The 18,862-nt window shown below is 39.7% G+C and overlaps 1 protein-coding gene across 1 annotated transcript; it reads left to right on the forward strand.

Moving 5' to 3' along the window:
* The first annotated feature begins 1,560 nt into the window (after window positions 1-1,560).
* LOC101160439 (ceramide synthase 2-like) lies at window positions 1,561-17,210 on the forward strand. Its single transcript, XM_004077921.4, has 11 exons — window positions 1,561-2,007; window positions 7,716-7,889; window positions 10,483-10,600; window positions 10,678-10,796; window positions 11,868-11,925; window positions 12,141-12,191; window positions 13,118-13,210; window positions 13,571-13,699; window positions 14,260-14,366; window positions 14,456-14,609; window positions 15,379-17,210. Exons 2-11 carry the CDS (start codon window positions 7,717-7,719, stop codon window positions 15,529-15,531), a joined length of 1,155 nt encoding a protein of 384 aa, XP_004077969.1. The 5' UTR covers window positions 1,561-2,007; window position 7,716; the 3' UTR covers window positions 15,532-17,210.
* Window positions 17,211-18,862: the final 1,652 nt, after the last annotated feature.

Raw genomic sequence — 18,862 nt, forward strand, 5'->3', positions numbered from 1 at the left:
TGTGTTGGTGTGGTTTATTATTTGAGTGCCAGGTTGTGTGTGGCAAAGGCAGGAAGTCATGTTCATTTTGTTTGCAACAGGAACTGAAATCTTTTTTTAAAAGATTATTCATCCGCCAAGCCTTTTTTCTTTTCAACTTTTTGCACAGTGTAATTGTTTAACAAGAAAATCAATTTCTAAGAATGTTTGTCCTGTTTTCTCTTCTTGTTTGAGTTGATTTAACTTTAATTTATTAATAGAAAAAGTTGCTTATTCACAGGTTCTTGAAAAAAATACATGTATATTTTATATTGTGTAGAAAACTACTTATTGCCACTCAAACATATCAGTTTCTGTGACCTTGTCCTACTGAACCTTCTTCACATGTGCAAACTATTACTATCTAGGACACGCTCTTTTACAAAGCAGAGGTTGCACAGACCTGAAGTCAGACTGTTCCTCCAGTTACCCTTTTAAAGGGTCGGGTTTGTTACGATTCACTGATCTAAAATGGATCCACATCTTTGAACAAAAATTCCACCAGAGTGACTCAGATAAATATCTGGAGACTGTACTATGAGGCATATTGTTGGATTTCTTGCAAGATAATCCAGTGCAAATTAAATATGTGAACAAACAAGTAAACAAGAATTAGTGCCAAATCCATTCACAGTTTAGTTTCCAAAAGTTCAGCCCACTGCTGTTTGTCCACATCAAAATAATCCAGAGGGAACATCATTACAACCACACTGTATGGGCTCATGTCTTTGCAGGATTCAAAGTGTTTCCACACATTGGAATGGAATGACGGTTTGATCATTTTTTGCTGCCATCACGAGTGTGTTGTCTGCTGTGATGGCACTTTGTCATTTTTACGTCAAAGTAAGATAAACCTAACCTACTTCAATCCAAATGCTGTTTTCCAAGAACGGTATAATCGATATCATTTTGAAACAATGGTGTAAGTCAATTTGATTGAAAACTTGTCTCAGACAGATCGATCTGGTTGGATGCTAGGAATATAAATCGCTCATCGATTTAAGTCGATTAATTGTTACACCCTATTATGCACAATACTATAACATAGTATTATAAGTGCTGTATTAAGTCCCTCAATGAATAGATGTACCATGAAGAAGTGTTTTTACTTTTCCAGAAGGTTCATGTTTGTGTTTGAGAAGTAAAGCCAGGACAAACTGCAAAAGGTCAAAGGTTAACTCCAAGTGGAATAGCTGAATGTAATATCGATCCCATCCCAGGGAGTTTTAATAAATTACAAAAAAATAAAAGTACCTAGTTCAGAATTTTATAGCCAAGTTGCCAATCTAATGAGCAACATTAAAATGTAAATTTGTATGTTTTTTTTTATTTTTTACAATTACTCATGATGCTCGTGGTAACAGGAAAACCATGAGAGGCCAGAGGCTCCGCTCTTTGAGCCGGAACGGCCATCGCTAAAAGGGACAAAGTGTAAAATTTGAGCGGAAACAAAATGCGGATATGTGTGTCAGCCAAATTCCCTCTCACGAGCCGGGACGTCATCTGCGTCCCTCCCTTTCCGTTATCCCTCTCACTCCTCCCTGTCTGTCCCTCCATTCTATCGGTCCGCTCCCCAGCCGGCCCGACCTGCACCTCCGCGCGGCCGCACGCCCTCACAGACCCCGCAGACTCCGTTCACAGGACGGGGAGCGAGCTAGCAGAGACACCGCCACGAAAGTCGGGAAAGCTCGAACGCCCGATGGGAGAGACAGCGCAGCAGCATCCCACTAACCTTTAAATCTGCTTTCTGGCTTTCACATCCACCTTTCCCCTAAAGGAAAACTCCCTTAACAGCTATGCAAAGATGCGAGAATTAGCATTTGGACTAGCAGCACCTTTCTGACTTCAAGCAGCGGGCTGGACGCTAAAGGGACCGTTACATTCTAGCTGCCGACGAGGGAGCCGGACTACGGAGTGGAAGTACACGTAACCCGGATCTCAGAGCGAAAAGCAACATTTTGGCGTTTCCTGACAGGAAAAAGCCTTAAAGTAAGTGCCCTTTCGCTTTCATGTCGGCTAGCCTAGTAAATGATCATTTATGTGCGCTCTCGAGTTCTTGCGGCGGACCCACGCATGCATCGCCTCGCTCTGTGGTTTAGACGTCATTACGTATTCATGGAGGAATTAGTTACTTCTAAAAAAAAAAAAAAACATAGGCCGCTCTTCTGCTCTGACTGCTGTGGTGGAAATCTTCTCCTTTTTCAATTTCGTGGAAAACCTCTAATCATTCATTGACGCGTTGACACAATCATTGATCAGCTGTTAGACCTACGGACGAACAGGCTGCTGGGATGCGCATGAAAACGAAATAAAGTACGAATCTTCCACCACGAGCTTAATATCTTTTAAGCTAACGGTCATGATGATACGTACACCCCACTAAGGAGTGCCGGATTTTCGTATTTTCTAAACTTGATGACATTTTATCACATTTTTTCTCCAAAGTACAGTGGTTTTTATCAGATTTGAGCCCTTCTTTTCGGTATTTTGTAGTTTTCAGAGAGTTTTGCTAGTTTTTCCTCTGGATCTGTGTGTGTGTGTGTGTGTGTGTGTGTGTGTGTGTGTGTGTGTGTGTGTGTGTGTGTGTGTGTGTGTGTGTGTGTGTGTGTGTGTGTGTGTGTGTGTGTGTGTGTGTGTGTGTGTGTGTGTGTGTGTGTGTGTGTGTGCGTGCGTGCGTGCGTGCGTGCGTGCGTGCGTGCGTGCGTGCGTGCGTGCGTGCGTGCGTGCGTGCGTGCGTGTGTGTGTGTGCGTGCGTGCGTGCGTGCGTGCGTGCGTGCGTGCGTGCGTGTGTGTGTGTGTGTGTGTGTGTGTGTAGCAACATTTAGCTAATCTGAAGGCAGACTTTATTCAACTGCTTATTCAACTGCTGCTCAAGTCTACATAATTGTTTTGTAGGTCAACTCTATCTATCTATCTATCTATCTATCTATCTATCTATCTATCTATCTATCTATCTATCTATCTATCTATCTATCTATCTATCTATCTATCTATCTATCTATCTATCTATCTATCTATCTATCTATCTATCTATCACATAGACTCAGAGGAGAAACAAGTTGATTTATGGTAGAATTAATAGTTAACAATCAAATGAATAATTTTTGATTGATTGTCAATTTAGTTTATGAAGAACACTGTCTGACCAAAGTTCTACATTCAGTGATAACACACACTATCTGAAAGGTAGCACAGGCTTTTTGTGATTACATCTGTTTTTTTTTCTCCTCCTGATTTCATTGGGTAATCAGTGTCCATCAGATCCTACACTTTGTTGGATTTTGCTTATCAAAAATATCATTAGCATGACAATGACCACAATCAGGCCCTCTGATGCATTCACACAGTGCTTTTGACTGATTTGCATCAACAATTCATCAGTTCCGTGTCTAAACCAGGAGTCTGCAAACTTTAACACCTAAACAGACCAAAGGCAAAGTCCCACCTTGTTTAGAATTTTTTTTTATAAAATATTCTTTACAAATATTTGCTAAAATTGAATCATAAGTGTTATATTTATCATATTACTATTGACAGCAGTACATAAAAGTCCTTTTTAAAATAAAATACAACCTGTGTCAAATACGATCCTCCTGCTGCAGCAACTTTAAGATAGGATTTTCAAATGATTCTAGTAATGTACCATTCCGACAATAAATCAAACCTTTTACCATTATTTAGCTTACTAACTAACCAATTATTTATTTTCAAATCATCAGCCCTTTTCTTCAAAGCCAAAGAGCCACAATAGAGGGATAAAGGAGCCACATGTGGCTCCAGGGCTTCAGGTTGCAGACCTTTGGTCTAAACAAAGTCCCTTTCTTCTGTTCTTTTACAATGCAGATTGGAACTGAGTGACAAACTGATTGAACATAAAGTTTATGGGATGCTTTTGAAAAAAAAAGTGCTAAAATACTTAAAGTTTGGTTTATTTTTGTTTCATTTTAATCGTTTGATTTGGCAGGATGTTTTTTTTTTTTTACCAAACATCTCTACAAAAATGTAAAGGATGGCCATGTCTCATGATCAGAACCCTCTTGCTCCAAATGCCTAAGGCATGACCTGAGTTACAACTAATGAAGCGTGTGCAGAAAGTGTTGCTGCCTCTCCAGCGGCCACTTGAGCTTGTGCAGTCGAGAGTCTAAGACTTTTGCTGGGCTCAGCCAATGGAGGCTAAATGAGTTGGGTTACAAGAAGTGAGCAAAGTTAGAATTCAGAAACCAGCAGCTGAATGATGAGTTGAGTCAGTTTTTTATTTTAGATTTTGATGGGAAGCTCATGCTAAAAACTGTGACACTATTAAGTGTAAAACAATGACATGCCATTCATATCTGCATTCAAAGTTCATCGTTGTAGCTGTTTCACAGTTTTTTGTAAATTAACGACCCATTTAGCACTTTTGACAGTCTGTTGTGTTGCAACAGAGCATGCACGCCTTGAACACACGCATCTTTCTTTTTCCTCATCTGAGCTGGCATCAGACTCAAAACTGTACGTCTGGATCGCTCCACTGTTGCTCATCATTTTTGTTGCACCGGTAAAGTTATGTCGGGGTTGTGAGGGGCTGTAAGCTAGCGGGAGAGAGTGCAAATAGAGAGCTTTCGGCCGGGTGACGAGAGGGGCAACGTTTCGGCCCAGAACTCAGAGGGTAAAATCGACATATTCATAATTAAAAGCCGACAGGGAACGCTTTGAAAAAAAGATCATAAGGGACTTTACCCAAAGTAAAACAATTCAATGTTAAATGTTTCTGTACATCTAGTTTATACAGTTGTCGTCATTGTAGTGACACAACCTCCTCAGGAAGGAAGGCTTCCTTTTAAATGTAAAGCCTTTTGTTCATGTGATGTGAGATTTTGTGTGTGTGTATTATGTTCATTCCTTCTTTTATGTTCTTTATATATTTCATTTTAGGCAATGGTGATTGTTATTTGTGGTAATATTGTTTATATAGTTACTGTTGTTCTATGTATGACAACTCAATTGCTAATAAAGCTTTTTTTAGGGGGGGAAATAAAATCCTCCTTCCCCTCTCCCACCCCCAGCGGAGGCATCCCGTTCTTTCATTGGCCCTGTTTAAATGGTCAGAGCCTGGTCATATGATCCAACCGTCCAATAGGGTGGGGTGCAGAGAAAGCTGGGGGTGGGGGGTGGGGGAAGCAGAGGGCTTTAACCATGCTGCATTCACTGGGTGACCTCAACTTGAAGCCCTAAAAATAACCTCTCAGGTCCAGAAAGTGATCCCACACAGCGCAGCGCTGCAGCAGTCCACACGGTTCAGGCCTTTTGTCCTGCGTCTCCACTATCAGATATTTGCTTTGCTGTATGTTTGTCAGTCATAACTGATACAATTGTGAAGGGCTTTATAATCAGTCATCGTGGAAACTAATTTTGACAAAGCACACACGGATCTGGTCGCACTTTGAACCACATGTGCCTCCTCAAAAGCCAATTTACATACCTGCCTTTGGTTGGGTTACTGTGTATCTTAGTGAGACGTGATGTATTCACTAACACAGTGACCAGAAAAAGCCTGTCATACTTCACATTTACTAACACATTCGTGAAGGGAGGAAACTGAAAAAAATATTGCTGTCAGTTTAGGTGTTGCAACAGGAAACGGTGCCGATAGCGACTAATGTGACTTGATGTGGAAAGCAACCAATTCATGTAGCATGAGACCTTCTCCTGAGGTTCACACACTCATAGTCTATACACAAAAATAAGTGGATATGTTTGATTATAATAAATACAAATACAACAACTTTTCCCAACCACATTTTGAAATCTTTCCTTCTTTATCTGCTAAAAATACCCGAACATTGATCAGTAAATAAGAAATTATCAGCATTACTATGAATATTATATGAAAATGACTGATGCCTTTAAAATCAAAAATTGTGAGGAAGTTGCATTAATGTATTTCTCTTTTATTTTATTTATTTTCATTACTCCAAGGCTGCTGCAATTTCATTGTATCACCATATACAATGACAATAAAAGGATTCTGATTAATGTCAATATTATTATTCTACATGATTTTTTGTGAAGTCCAAAAAATGTTTTATGTTAGGTAAATATATTTAAAAAAATCAAGAGTAAAATTAGACAATTAGATTCAACTTTTTTTTTTTTTTTTTTTGTTGCCATTTCCTGCTTAAACCCAGTTTTGTAGTTACTTGCCCTTCATTCTAAAACCTAATGAGTGAATGGAAAATGGACTTCAGACACTCAAAAAACTGCTACAATGGAAGAAACATTCCCCTCTTTAGAAATACAATCATGTAACTCAGTGTTTCCTGACGCTGCGTTTCACTGAGGAAGAATGTGGAATTGTGACCGAGAAGCTGTTTGGCCAGAGTGAAACCTCACCTGAACTCATGTGCGGACCAAAGCAAACCCTAGTCCGTCCGAGGGTTTCAGTTCACTTAAGGCTGAACCAAAGTGTGAAAGTGTAGTAAAAGAAGTTAATCATATAATTTCTGTGTATTACAAGTAGTAAAAAAACGTTGGGAGTGGGGTCATCTGGACCCCACAAGATAGCACAAGGGCTAGTAAAAGCTCTTAACTTGTTGAATCAAATGGGACTACTGTGAAAAATCCTGTCTTTACCAAAAGCTGAGACACTTTTCTCATCCGTTTGTCGGTTATCGACAATGAATCTTACATTGTTTTACTCTTCAAAATAGAAGCTAAAAGGTACGAGGTGTATTTGCAAAAAATGCCTGACGGTGATCAAATATTTTTGGACTGCTGGCTAAAAAGGTTCTGAGGTCAGCTGAGGGAAAATGTTAAAAAATGTAAAATTTTATCCTCACAGGTTTCTATAAAACATTTAAAAAAGTATCCCTCATGACCTCAGTGATGGTTCACTTTTCTTTAGGTGTCGTTACCGACAGCTGTTGAATGTGAACCATAAGAATGGAGTTGACAGAACCAGTCCTGCATTAATATCACAGCTCAGTTCTTGGCATTCCTTAGAGGACTCTCATGGAGGGGAGAGCCGTACAAATGTTTCTTGGTCAGGGAATTCCTCATGATAACTGGCGGGGAGGGAGCAGCAGGGTGGAGCCGGGAGTGGAAGCGAAGCGGCTGCATGCCTTTGGCATTTGCAGCTGCGTGGATGGGGCGGCGGCATGGAGGGGGATCTCCGCAGCTGGTGCATATGGAGACACATACCCCCCACCCCCACCCCCGGCCCACGCTTGCAAATGAATTATGACTCACATCCCTCCGATGATATCCCTCCCTCACCACTAACTTAGAGGATTTTCTAAAGATTTGACATTCTGCATAGAACGGCCCGGATCGTAGGCAGAAAGCTAAACAAAAAAAAAAAACTTGGTGTGAGCAAATCTTTCCCTTCAGGCTGTCAACAGCAGATCCATGTGCTTCTTTTTACCCGAAGGGCACAGAGGGAAGTAAACATTTCCGACGCTCAGTTCAGGGAGTAGAAAGAGAGTGAAGAAGTTAGTGGTGAGGGAGGGAGATCATCGGAGGGATGTGAGTCATAATTCATTTGCAACCGTGGGCCTCAAATCACTTCCTTAATGAAGCGCAGTCTTCATTACAAACCTGGGCCCGGCCAGGCTTCACAGCAGGTTGGAACCGTTTGTTGACACATTTTTCAGGCTAATCTTTACAGGCCAATAAAGCCATAAAGGTGGCGCTTACCCGTGCTGTGTGTTGCATTTCAGGATGCTGGCAGAGCTGAGCGAGTGGTTCTGGCAGGAGCGGCTGTGGTTTCCAAAGGGTCTGGGCTGGGCGGACTTGGTGGACCGGGATGGACGTGTTTATGCCAAAGCCAACGACTTATGGGTGGCACTTCCCATCGCCCTGGTATTCCTCATTGTCCGCCAGATCTTTGAAAGGTGATTCCACTTTTGATTCTACCATGGGGAAGCCCTTTGCCTTAAGTTATAGCCTCATGCTTCTAGATTGTCTTGTTTTCTCTTCCAGCTACAAACTTTTCTTATTCATTCTCTCCAAGATTATATAGAAAACATCTGTTATTTTTTCTGTTTCTAGAATGATTGTGATGCCTCTTTTTATTTGCAACTCTAGCAACAGGAAAGCTGAGAATCAGTGCTGATAAAAGGATTTATTACTTTTACAAACCTGCATGACAGTTGCTGAAGCCTGCCTGTTGCTTTATAATCTCCAATAGAGGAAGCATGGAGCAGCATAAACATGATGTCTGTTCATTTCAGCCTCATATTCATGGTTTCATTTTAGTTTATACTGTATATGGAGTTTTGGAGGAGAAATTATTGCACCCTGCATAGCAATGAAGAGATAATGCATTTACATAGAAAAGTAAAGACGGTGAGGTGATTGTTGTAGACGTTTTAATAATAAGTAAGGGAGATAAATGTCTTTTGTTATATGTTAGAGGAGCTTTCAACAGGGGAAAGAAACATCAGTCGTGCCCTCTGTGCCCTATAAATTAAAAAAATATACCTCTCATTCCCGCTTTTTTTTTTGCACTAGAACTAAATCTCCAATCAGTTGTGCATGTCCCAAGCCTAAATGCTCAGAAATGCAACCATTGTATGCCAAGACTTCGTCTGACATGCATTCAGGAAAATTCCAACAATGTGGTGGTCTGAATCCTAAACTCTGATATGAAAGCTTGAGAATCTAGTAAATTCAAAAGCTATTAAAATCCCACTTTGATCATCCTTTGATTTATTGGAAAAGTATTACCAGTGGTCTTTTATTTTTTAGCCATAATCAAAAAAACAGTGTCGTTTTCTAGGACATGGGTTCTGCAGAATGGCAGTAGTTCATTAGAAGTTATAGGTGGGACTGTTGGCGCGGGGCAACCCCGCTCCCCCTTCCCATCACCCCTCACCCAGCTCTCTGTTGACGCACTCTCCTGCTCTCCCTCACAACCCCAGCCTAACATTACCTAACATTGGAGCTGTCCAGCCGGACAGTTTTGAGTCAGATGCCAGCGCAGAGGAAAACAAAGACATACATGGATTTGGTCGTCCTAATAGATTGGAACCACTGACTGTATAATATATAACTGGACAGAGCGCATGTCACGTCACCCGCAGAAAATGCCTCACAACCTGCTCCAATCAAATGAAGTCATTTCCATCCACATGTTAGAACCAGACATCTATTAGTAGGCCACATCCCTTCTCAGGAGAATCTGTCAATCAAATGCTTTGAACGTTCGATGCGAGGCCGCCTACTTTCATTGAGGAATCTGATTGGTCAGTTTATAGGTTGAATAACTTGTGCTACAGCACAAAAAAAATTAGATTAGCAAAAAACATGTTAATAAAAGGTAGTAGAGTAAGAACGGTTATTCTGACGAACATAATGACTGAGTAACAGCTGTTTATTTCTCAATAGAAATCAATGGGATTTTAACTCTTTATGACCAGCTGATACTTCCTGCTTGGAACGCGAGGGGGGAGGGGTCACTCAGTCCAGTTCTCATTTACCGTCAATGATTGGATCAGGGAGCTTTTGGCCCACCCATTTTATGTTTTTTACAAATACGGTCCTATGTCAGCTGGCATTTTTTCATCTGCTCTTAAATCACAACAATTTGAATAAAGAAATTCTCAAAAATACAATTTTAAGACTAATTTTTGCCCTATGTGTCCTCTATCATCAGAATAATGTTTCAAAAACATGTTAGAAACACCATTTTAATCAGAGTGGGACTTTTAGTAGGTACCTTGTCCAATATAACTTAAGGTTTCAGTCGGATTAAAAGTCATCATCTTTACTGTAAAGTTCTGCTTTGCCCCACTAGCAGCTTTAGTGCATCAGCATTTTGTCATCCGTCTTGCACAACACACTTCCTGCCTTTTACGTCTTGCCTTCTCTTCACAGGCTCATCTAACCAAAGTTTTTTACATGATTTTTGGTGATGGTTTCCTTTGTAAAACATCTTAAATGGTTGTGAAAGAAGCAGGTTTTGCACACTTGACAATGACACCAGTACTAGTGACTGCGGAGCACCATTTTAGCTTTGTGGTGAACCTGAGACACAAAATCAGACGCTTTTATTTTTAATTTTATTAGGATTGTACTAAAATTCTATTTGAAAATCCTCTTCCTGCAGAGGGACGCAGATGTGCAGACGGGGAATGTTTGTTGACTTTTTTTGTTCCTAAGAAAACTTTGGAGCCTGGAATGATCCAGATGTTAAAGCAGACGTTTTGAAAGGCTCGTGGTCCTCTGAAGCCCACCTGGGAAAACCTCACAAATGTATTTTGGCTGCAAGAAAAAAGGAATTCTTTTTTTAGATAAAAAATATTTAGTTGCATATTTACCATAATCCTAAAGACTTCCGAAACACCAACATACATGCCATGTGATCAGTTCATCTCTTAAAGCTGTTGTTTTTGGTTTATACAGATGTTTTCTATAAGATGAACTCTGCATTTTGTGTAATATTATTTCCACCTTTTTTTTTTACCCTTTCCTTTTTTTCATTAGGACAGTGGCGACACCTTTAGCGTCTCTTCTTGGGGTGAAGGAGACGGTGCGGCTCAAAGCTCCACACAACCCTACACTGGAATGCTACTACTGTAACATCAGCAAAACCCCAAGTCAGGTAAAGTTCTTCTCCCTTTTGAAAGAGCGCTTTTCCCAGCAAACCGCTAAAGTCTCCTTCCTTTGCGATGGCTTCAGTCGTCCATAGCAAGCCTGTGCAAGCAGACTGGCTCCTCGGAGCGGCAGATCCAGCGATGGTTCAGGCGACGGAGGAACCAGGATAGACCGAGTTTACTGAAAAAGTTTCGGGAGGCCAGGTAAATGCAGTGAGAATCTTTTTTTCTGAAACACACACAAAGATGAGCTAAAGTTTTCTGCTCCTGTGTGCAAAGCATGATGGGTAAACCAGGAAGTGTGAATATGTGTATATGCTGGGTGACGGCAGCAGCAGAGCATCATGGAATGACCATCACATGCACTTGCACTTTGAAATGCATCCTCCTGTAGATTGGTTTTTCCATCGCCTGCAATGTCTTTATTGCAACATTTTCATCGCTGTGAGTTTTTATCGTTGTTGACATGTTTTTTGGTTTGAGGACAAATCAAATAAAGCTTTTCGTCTTTCAGTCATAAAAAAAATGGGTTCAATTAATTTATTGTGGCTAAAAGCGGCATAATCATAATTAATCGGCGTGGATCTTTTCTATTTTGAGAACAGCCACATTCTGACAGGGCTTTAGCTCCTTAATGCATGCTGTCTGCATGTGTCTCAAGGCTGATTGTCTCTTTTTCATGAGGAGAAACACCATAAACCTGAGACGTGTCATGTTGGCGATCCAGTCCTCTGCAGAGTTGTGGCTGCATTTGTGGGCGTATGCAGGGCGCGCTTGTGACTGCATGTTTGCCGCTCCCCGGTTATGGTGTGCCTTTCACTGCTCTGGTTGCAACATAATGACTTTTTTTTTCTCAATCCGTCCATTGTGGTTGTGCAGACAACAGGCTTTTTGTTTCTTTCCCCATCATGGTATCTGTCACACGCTTCCTCTGTTTCTACTATCCTATGGCGCTGCTGCGTTTTCAGCAAATCTTTGTAATCTTCGTTAAATGAGCAGGGGCATACCTGTTATTGTGTCTGAAACAGGATATTAACTGGGAGGCTATATTTCTGTTTTTTTGTTTGTGCTGCCTGATCTGACACGTGCAGTGCATTTCTCTAGTCGTTTCCATGCAGTTCCTGCAGCCTGGTGTCTCTCTCAAACCATAGATTTGGCAGTGAATGAGAGTATGGACGGTTGTATACCTGTACCCATCTGTTGGTGGACGACACGTCTATCCGTCTTTCCCATTGACTGAGGAGAAAGTGTGTGTGTTTGTATGTTCTCTTGCAGTTGGAGATTTACGTTTTACCTTCTTGCTTTCATTGCTGGCCTGGCATCCCTTATTGATGTGAGTACCTCAGCCATTCTACCTCTTTATTTTGACGTTTTTTTTTGCGTAACTCGTGTTTTTTTTCTAAGTTGTCATATAGAGTTGCTCCGTTTGCTGTGATAACCTCATCTCTTCCTGTGGCAGAGAGGAAGCACCGACTTCTTTTGGTGCAGTGGATGTTAATATACCTGTGAGGTTCTTCTGTCTCATGTCCATCCTGTATCCCTCTCCAGAAACCATGGCTGTATGATGTGAAGCAGATGTGGGAAGGCTTCCCAGTTATGGTATGTTCCTCCACTGGCTGAAGATATGTGGTATAAAAAAGACAGTTGAACTCCATCAGTTGATGCTACTGCAGCCTCCACTCACTATTCACAGCTTCATTATAAATGAACTACTGATAAGTTACTTATAAGTTACAAATTAGTAAATGAGCTTAAGAAGACCTCAGTATTTGACTTGTTTTTTCAGCTTTTCTTTAAGTAAAAAAAAATCCTCTTTTGAAGCCTAATGCAGTTAAACAAATATCTACTAGAGGCTTAATGCAAATGTCTCAGTTAAACAATTTGTTATAACATATAGTTTAGGACCATTTAAATATGCCATTATGTAAATGTATACTTTTGTTTTATAATGTTTTAAAATATATATAGATTTTATATCGCCTCTAAAGGAGGTGAACACATGAACTTTTGACCTTGTTTTTAATGCCAGCCATGCAGGAGAACAGGAGCTCCTAACAACCACATTTATCTCTACTTTACCAAAACTACCACAACATTTACTAAAGTTTTCCAAATGAATTTTGCTAATGAAAATATCTGATCCACTATTTGTTTTTCTGGTTATTAAGAGTTTAAAATATTTTTGCATAAACCTTTTTAAGAAAAAATAACAATATATTCAAAAGTAAAAAAAAAAAAATCTAATTATTTTATGAAAGTCCTGACATTAGTGGTTAAAAAAAACAGTTTAATATTCTATCTAAGTTTTATGATCAGTTGTTCTAAATGAACAGTGGCTTGGCCTCTGTCACTCTTCTGTAATTATCAGCGTATCCTATTGCTTTAGACAAACAAAACGATTATTTGACTTTATTGACCAAGACGCTTTAATCTTCTATAAGTAAATCACATCTGTATCTTGTATTAGGGCCATCATTTTCATGAAATGAATCTTCAAAGTAACTTTCTGTTCCCTCTCTATGTAGACTCTCCTCCCATCCCAGTACTGGTACTACATGATCGAGCTGGGCTTCTACGGTTCTTTACTCTTCAGTGTGGCCTCTGATGTCAAGCGCAAAGTAAGTTCATGCTCTCAAATGTTCTCCATCGGACAAAAAACAACTACCAGTCCTTTTTTTTTTTTTTTTTCCAATAACTGATTAGTCCTGTAGCTGTGGATGGACGTTAGACTGTATTTACACACGTATACTAGTGTGTGCGTTTCTTACACTTTGCTCCAGCCGGTCAGCTGAGCACAGTGGGAAAGACTCTTGCAAAACAGGCACAGTGTGTTCATCCATCAGAAAAGTCCAGCTTAGATAGTTCTTTATGAGGACTTAGCCTGCATGCAAACTGGCTTCAAATGTTTTTTTTTTTTTTGTTTCTTTCAAAGGTTAAGCCCCTTGTTTTGCTTTGTTTGCCCCCCCTACATTTTTCAGGACTTTAAGGAGCAGATTGTTCACCACGTAGCCACCATCCTCCTCATCAGCTTTTCCTGGTGTGTGAACTACATCCGTGCTGGAACTCTCATCATGCTGGTGCACGACTCCTCCGATTATTTCCTCGAGGTAGATGTCCCTAGAGGCTTCTTGCAATTCTTAGCAGTAACAAAGGACACATAACCTCATGTTCCCCTCACAATGACTTCTATGGGATCTTGATTACCTTTCAGTAAACACAAAAACAAATTAATTTAATGTTTTCCTGTTGTTTTTAATCTAAAATGCCCCTTTGACGTTCTATCGGCGTCTACCTGTCATGCTACTGTTGTAAATGCATTAGTTGTGGGGTAAATGAAGGTTTATCTTATCGTCTTTCTGTAAATGAATTAGGCTTTTATGAACCTCTCCTCGTCTTGTTTATCACTCAAAAGTGCGTTTGCACTGTAAGCCATACGACACAGCATTTACATCATCATCATTATGAGAGGTGTGTGTTGTCCTACCTGCAGGCGCTCCTTTTGTTGCTGATGTTATTTTACCCAGACTGCTCCCACGATGTTTTTTACATCCCCTGTAAACACCGCACTGCCCCCTTGTGGACACAGACTGTCATTGTCTAGAGTAGAACTAGTCTCTCGTCACTGTTTGCTGAAGCAGGAGTAAATGCTTCTCTTTTCTTCTGACAGTCTGCAAAGATGTTCAACTATGCTGGGTGGAGAAATGCCTGCAACTACATCTTCATCATCTTTGCTGCGGTGTTCATCGTCACTCGCCTCATAATCTTTCCATTCTGGTACAAATGCACCGCAAACTAATGAACACGGTTGCTTTGTTTTTATTTCATGTTACTCCTCATCACTGGTAAATGTTGCTGTTTTTCAGGATTATTTACTGTACATGGGTATACCCAGTGACTATCTACAAGCCCTTCTTTGGCTACTACTTCTTCAATGGACTGCTGATGACTTTGCAGTGCCTCCACATCTTCTGGGCAATCCTCATCATTCGCATAGCAATCCGCTTCCTCACCAGCAATGTAAGGAAACGCCAACAGGATCAGAAAGTCTGTGGGAACATTTATTAGGAAATTGAAATGACTTCAAATGGAAGTAAACGAGCAAAAGCTGTGATCAAAATGAAGAAAGATGAACTATTTACTGGAAACTCGCCACTATAGATGAAGAATTTGGGCCTGATTTGCTCATTAAAGAGGACAGAATTGTGTGCATACACAAATAGATTAAAGGAAATCTTTATTAGGATTTCCATTTTGTAAATAGTTTGAATAAGATTTTAACAATTTGCTGATTCTGCACCACAGTTACATTATTTAATAGTAAGACTATGGTAATTGTTTTAATGGTTTCACTGGTCTTCAGGGTAAAAGTGCAGCAAATATAAATCCAACAAGAGAGCCAAAACTAAGTATTTCAAATTCTTATTTGATGAAAATAGTGTTTTTGGTGTTTTTAACATGTTCTTGTGGCATTTTTCTGCCTTATATAATGAAAATTAAGCTGAAAAATGCATGTCTGAGCATTTCTTTATTCAAATTATTGTGAATCATGAGCAAAGAAAAAAAATGCCATTTGACGAAGATCTTATTTGTGACGTAGAAAATAAAATGGGTTTAGCCACAAGTTCTCTGCTTTGCTCCGCAACAGGGAGGGGAAGGGGGGGGGGTTTACTCCATGCCGACAGTCCCGCCCACATTTCAGAGGCCAATTTCTAATGAACTACTGCCGCTCTGCAGGAACTGTGTCCTAGAAAACGACACAAGTTTATTCTGTTTATTTCATTTCCAGGAAAAAGTCGATGACGAAAGAAGTGACAAAGACGAAACGGATGAATCAGAAGAGGAGGAAGAGGAGGCGAAGGATAAAAAGCACTCTAGGAAAAATGGACCCATGCAGAACGGTCACACAGTTCACAACAACAACCACCGCAAGACGGAGTGAGGAGCAAACAGGAAGGAAGGAAGGAAGGAAGGAAGGAAGGAAGGACTCATATCCCTCAATGAGAGTTCTGCAAGGGACACATGGAAAATGAAGAGGGGATGTAGGTGGAGTGAGAGGGGACAAGTATTCCCAAAAAACTAAAAGCAGCAGGAGGTATTTTTGGAAAAATTGACACTGTTACGTGTTGACACATATGTATAAAAATACTCAGTAGTACCTTAGAGGGCACAGAGATCCAGCAGATGACACTACACTAACGGGCATGACCTGTTGCATTTTAGGCAGATGGGTCATTGCTGTTGTCTTAACTTAAATCCCCCCCCCAAAAAAAAATTTCACTGCTAAACGTGAGAGAAAATGGAAAGGAGGAAAACGCTCAGGAAGAAATGGGAGACGGAGTGATGCTGCTTCTACTTCAGCTTTCCCGTTTCAGCTGTGTGCCTTAGAGAGCCAGCTGATGGCTGCTACGAAATCGTTTTAAGAAGCGCCTGGCTTTAAAACTCTAACGCTTTATTCTTTTATTGTCTGTTTGTTTGTACAGAGAGAACAAAATGTGTAAATGACACCGCAGGGCATTTCCTTTCTCATTTTTTTCTTTTCTTGTTTTTTTTTTCTTTTTTTTTTGCCTTCTATGCAACCATGAAATCCATTGGCCATTGAAACATTTTTGCACAACGCACGATTTTGTGACTCCGCTCTCTCGTGCGACTTGAAGCCATTTTGGAAGAATCCTGGCTTTAGTTCAGCAAAGTTTCCTTTGTTTGGTTTAATGGAAGTCCAGCAGAGCTCTTTTTTTTTCCAGCTTTTAGCAGAGACGCTCTCGCCTTGCTTTCACTGAGAGCATCGGAATGACGCTAGGATTCACAGCAGCCAAGGATTTAGAAGCCATTGTGCTTTAGACTCAACTTTGACAAAGTTAGAAAGTGATGACTCGGTTTATTATAAGTGGGTTTTTCTGTTGGCGTTTGCCAAGACGAATAAAATGGGCCAAACCTCCTTGAGTTCACTGCCAAAAAGCTTTTGCCGAAAATGAAAGTGTGATAAGAACCCTGATTTTATGTACGAGTGAGTTTACAGGAAGAATCATAAATGATGTTGTGAGATGTGTTGTTTTTTTGTTTGTTTTTTATAAAAAAAAATCCCGAACGGATAAATGCTCTGGGGGGGGATTCTCCTGCTTTCATGCATTTGTATGTTAAGTGCCTTATCTGTGATGAGTCCAGAGCGCTCCTGTCTTTCTCTCCTTTCCTTTTCTCCCCTTCTTTTCCGCCTCACACCTTAGAGCTGGAACTTCAGGAGCCAAACAGGATCCCTCCCCACTCGTCTCATTTGAAGAATGGCCATTTTTTTCTGGCTCCCATTCATTCCACTACAACATTCTGTTTTATTAACTCTGACCAACAGCAGCCTTCCCATCCCCACTGATAAAGAAACAGCTCTGTCCTAATGACAGTGTTAAATTTTTATATTATTGTTTTGTTTTGTTAAATGATGCCTAAGCGTTGTTATTAATGATAAAGGCTCATGACTCACCAGGAAAACACTTGAAACGTGTCGTTATTTGCTGAGATGCTAACTGTCTTTTAGATTTTAACCAACCCTCAAATACGCCACCAGTATTATTTTGAATATGTCATTGAAAATAATATTCTGGGCTTAAAAATGAAAAAAAAAAAAAAGCTTCCCTAAAAGTGGGTACGAAAGCCAGATGGGGACCCTAACTACACTAAGCAAATATATTAGGGAGTTGCTTCTAAAAGTGGTTAAAAAAAAACAGAACATAATTGAATCGGTTAGTTTAAAAGGGGCCCAAGTCCAAGAGGTTTGTTTTTCCAGGAAATGATTTTAATTGCATAGCTTAAAGGGAGGCTACACCAAATGATTAAAATTTTACCCAGATTTAGCACCAGTTCATATCTTACAAATGCTGTAATATGAAGCACCTCACTTTTATAATTTCAGAGGACTAGCAAACTAAAGTCTCTGGACTTGGGCCCTTCTTGAATTAAACAGGGGCGCTGCCATATTGGATAACTAGTGCTGCCATCTATGGGATAAAGCTAAACCCATGCAAGAGAGGCCCAAGTCCAGGCATTTTGCACTTAATGCATTTTAAATGTCAAGCATAGTCAACACATTACAACGGACTTGGGACTTTTTTGCCCATAATCAGATAGCTTTTCCCTTGAAGACCATAGAACATATAATATCTTTATTTTGAAAAATTGTGGACATGGACCTTTTGAACTAACCGATTCAATTTAAAAACTGTCAAATGTTTGAGTTACAAAATCAATAGACACTAGACATTGAGGTGTTTCTACTATAGGCAGCCACACACTTTGATTTGAAGAACATTTTTAAATCATCAGAATTTAGGAAAAGAACAAAAAGTCTACTAAAATACTACGATCTTTGCACATTTAAATCACAACACAGGAGATTAAGACAGGGATGAAATTAGTTTATCACCTATGTCCTAGCCCATCTGAACTGTAGCTAGTGGCACCCCAAAAGGTTTGGATCCATTGAAAACAACTTCCTAAATTTTCTGGACCTTAAGAGGGAGAAACTGATGCCTTCAGTGTTTTCAGCTTTTCCACTTTTCACAAAAACACAGAAACCTTTTTTCAACTTTGTTTTAAGAATGTTGATTTCTGATTATTTTTTTAAACTTTTCCAACATTTTATTGGAAAAAAAATGTTTAAACAATTTTTGAAAATCAGTGTGATCTTCAGCTGTCATGTTATTTGAGAAGGAGAATCTTTTTTTTTGTCTTATCCCATGGTAATAAAGTTTAGAAAGTGATGATCAAAATAACAGCTGGAAATGTAGTTGTCAGTGTATGAAGCAGCTCTTTATTTGATGTTTTATCAATGTTAAGATGTTCCCATAGAAAAAGCATGATTGGAAAACTAATTATACAATATTTAAAAATGTTGCAATGACTGTAGTAACAAATATTTTAGTAAAAGATAATATTCCACCGCTTTCAATTGGTTGCTAAACTTTAAATGTAAACAGTAAATAAACTTTATAGGCAATGGAAAAGAAGGTTACGTTTTGACATTGTTCATGTTAAAATTGTCTTAGTAATCAATTTTATGTTTTATTTAATGAAATTGTATTTTAATATTAATCTTTTTTATTACACTTTAATTGAATATTAATGAAAGAGGTGCGCCATTTTTGACCGACCTGTTTGGTTATTTTTGTGGATCTGTATTCAGGCTGAACATTGAAGTGGTGCAGTTATTCATTCACTTCTGTGCTAGAAAAGCAACATTTTTACTGCTAGACTTTTAGGGCCAATGTCTAACATTGAAAAAC

This window comes from Oryzias latipes, chromosome 16 (genome assembly GCF_002234675.1).
Source record: "Oryzias latipes chromosome 16, ASM223467v1".
Classification (NCBI taxonomy): Eukaryota; Metazoa; Chordata; class Actinopteri; order Beloniformes; family Adrianichthyidae; genus Oryzias; species Oryzias latipes.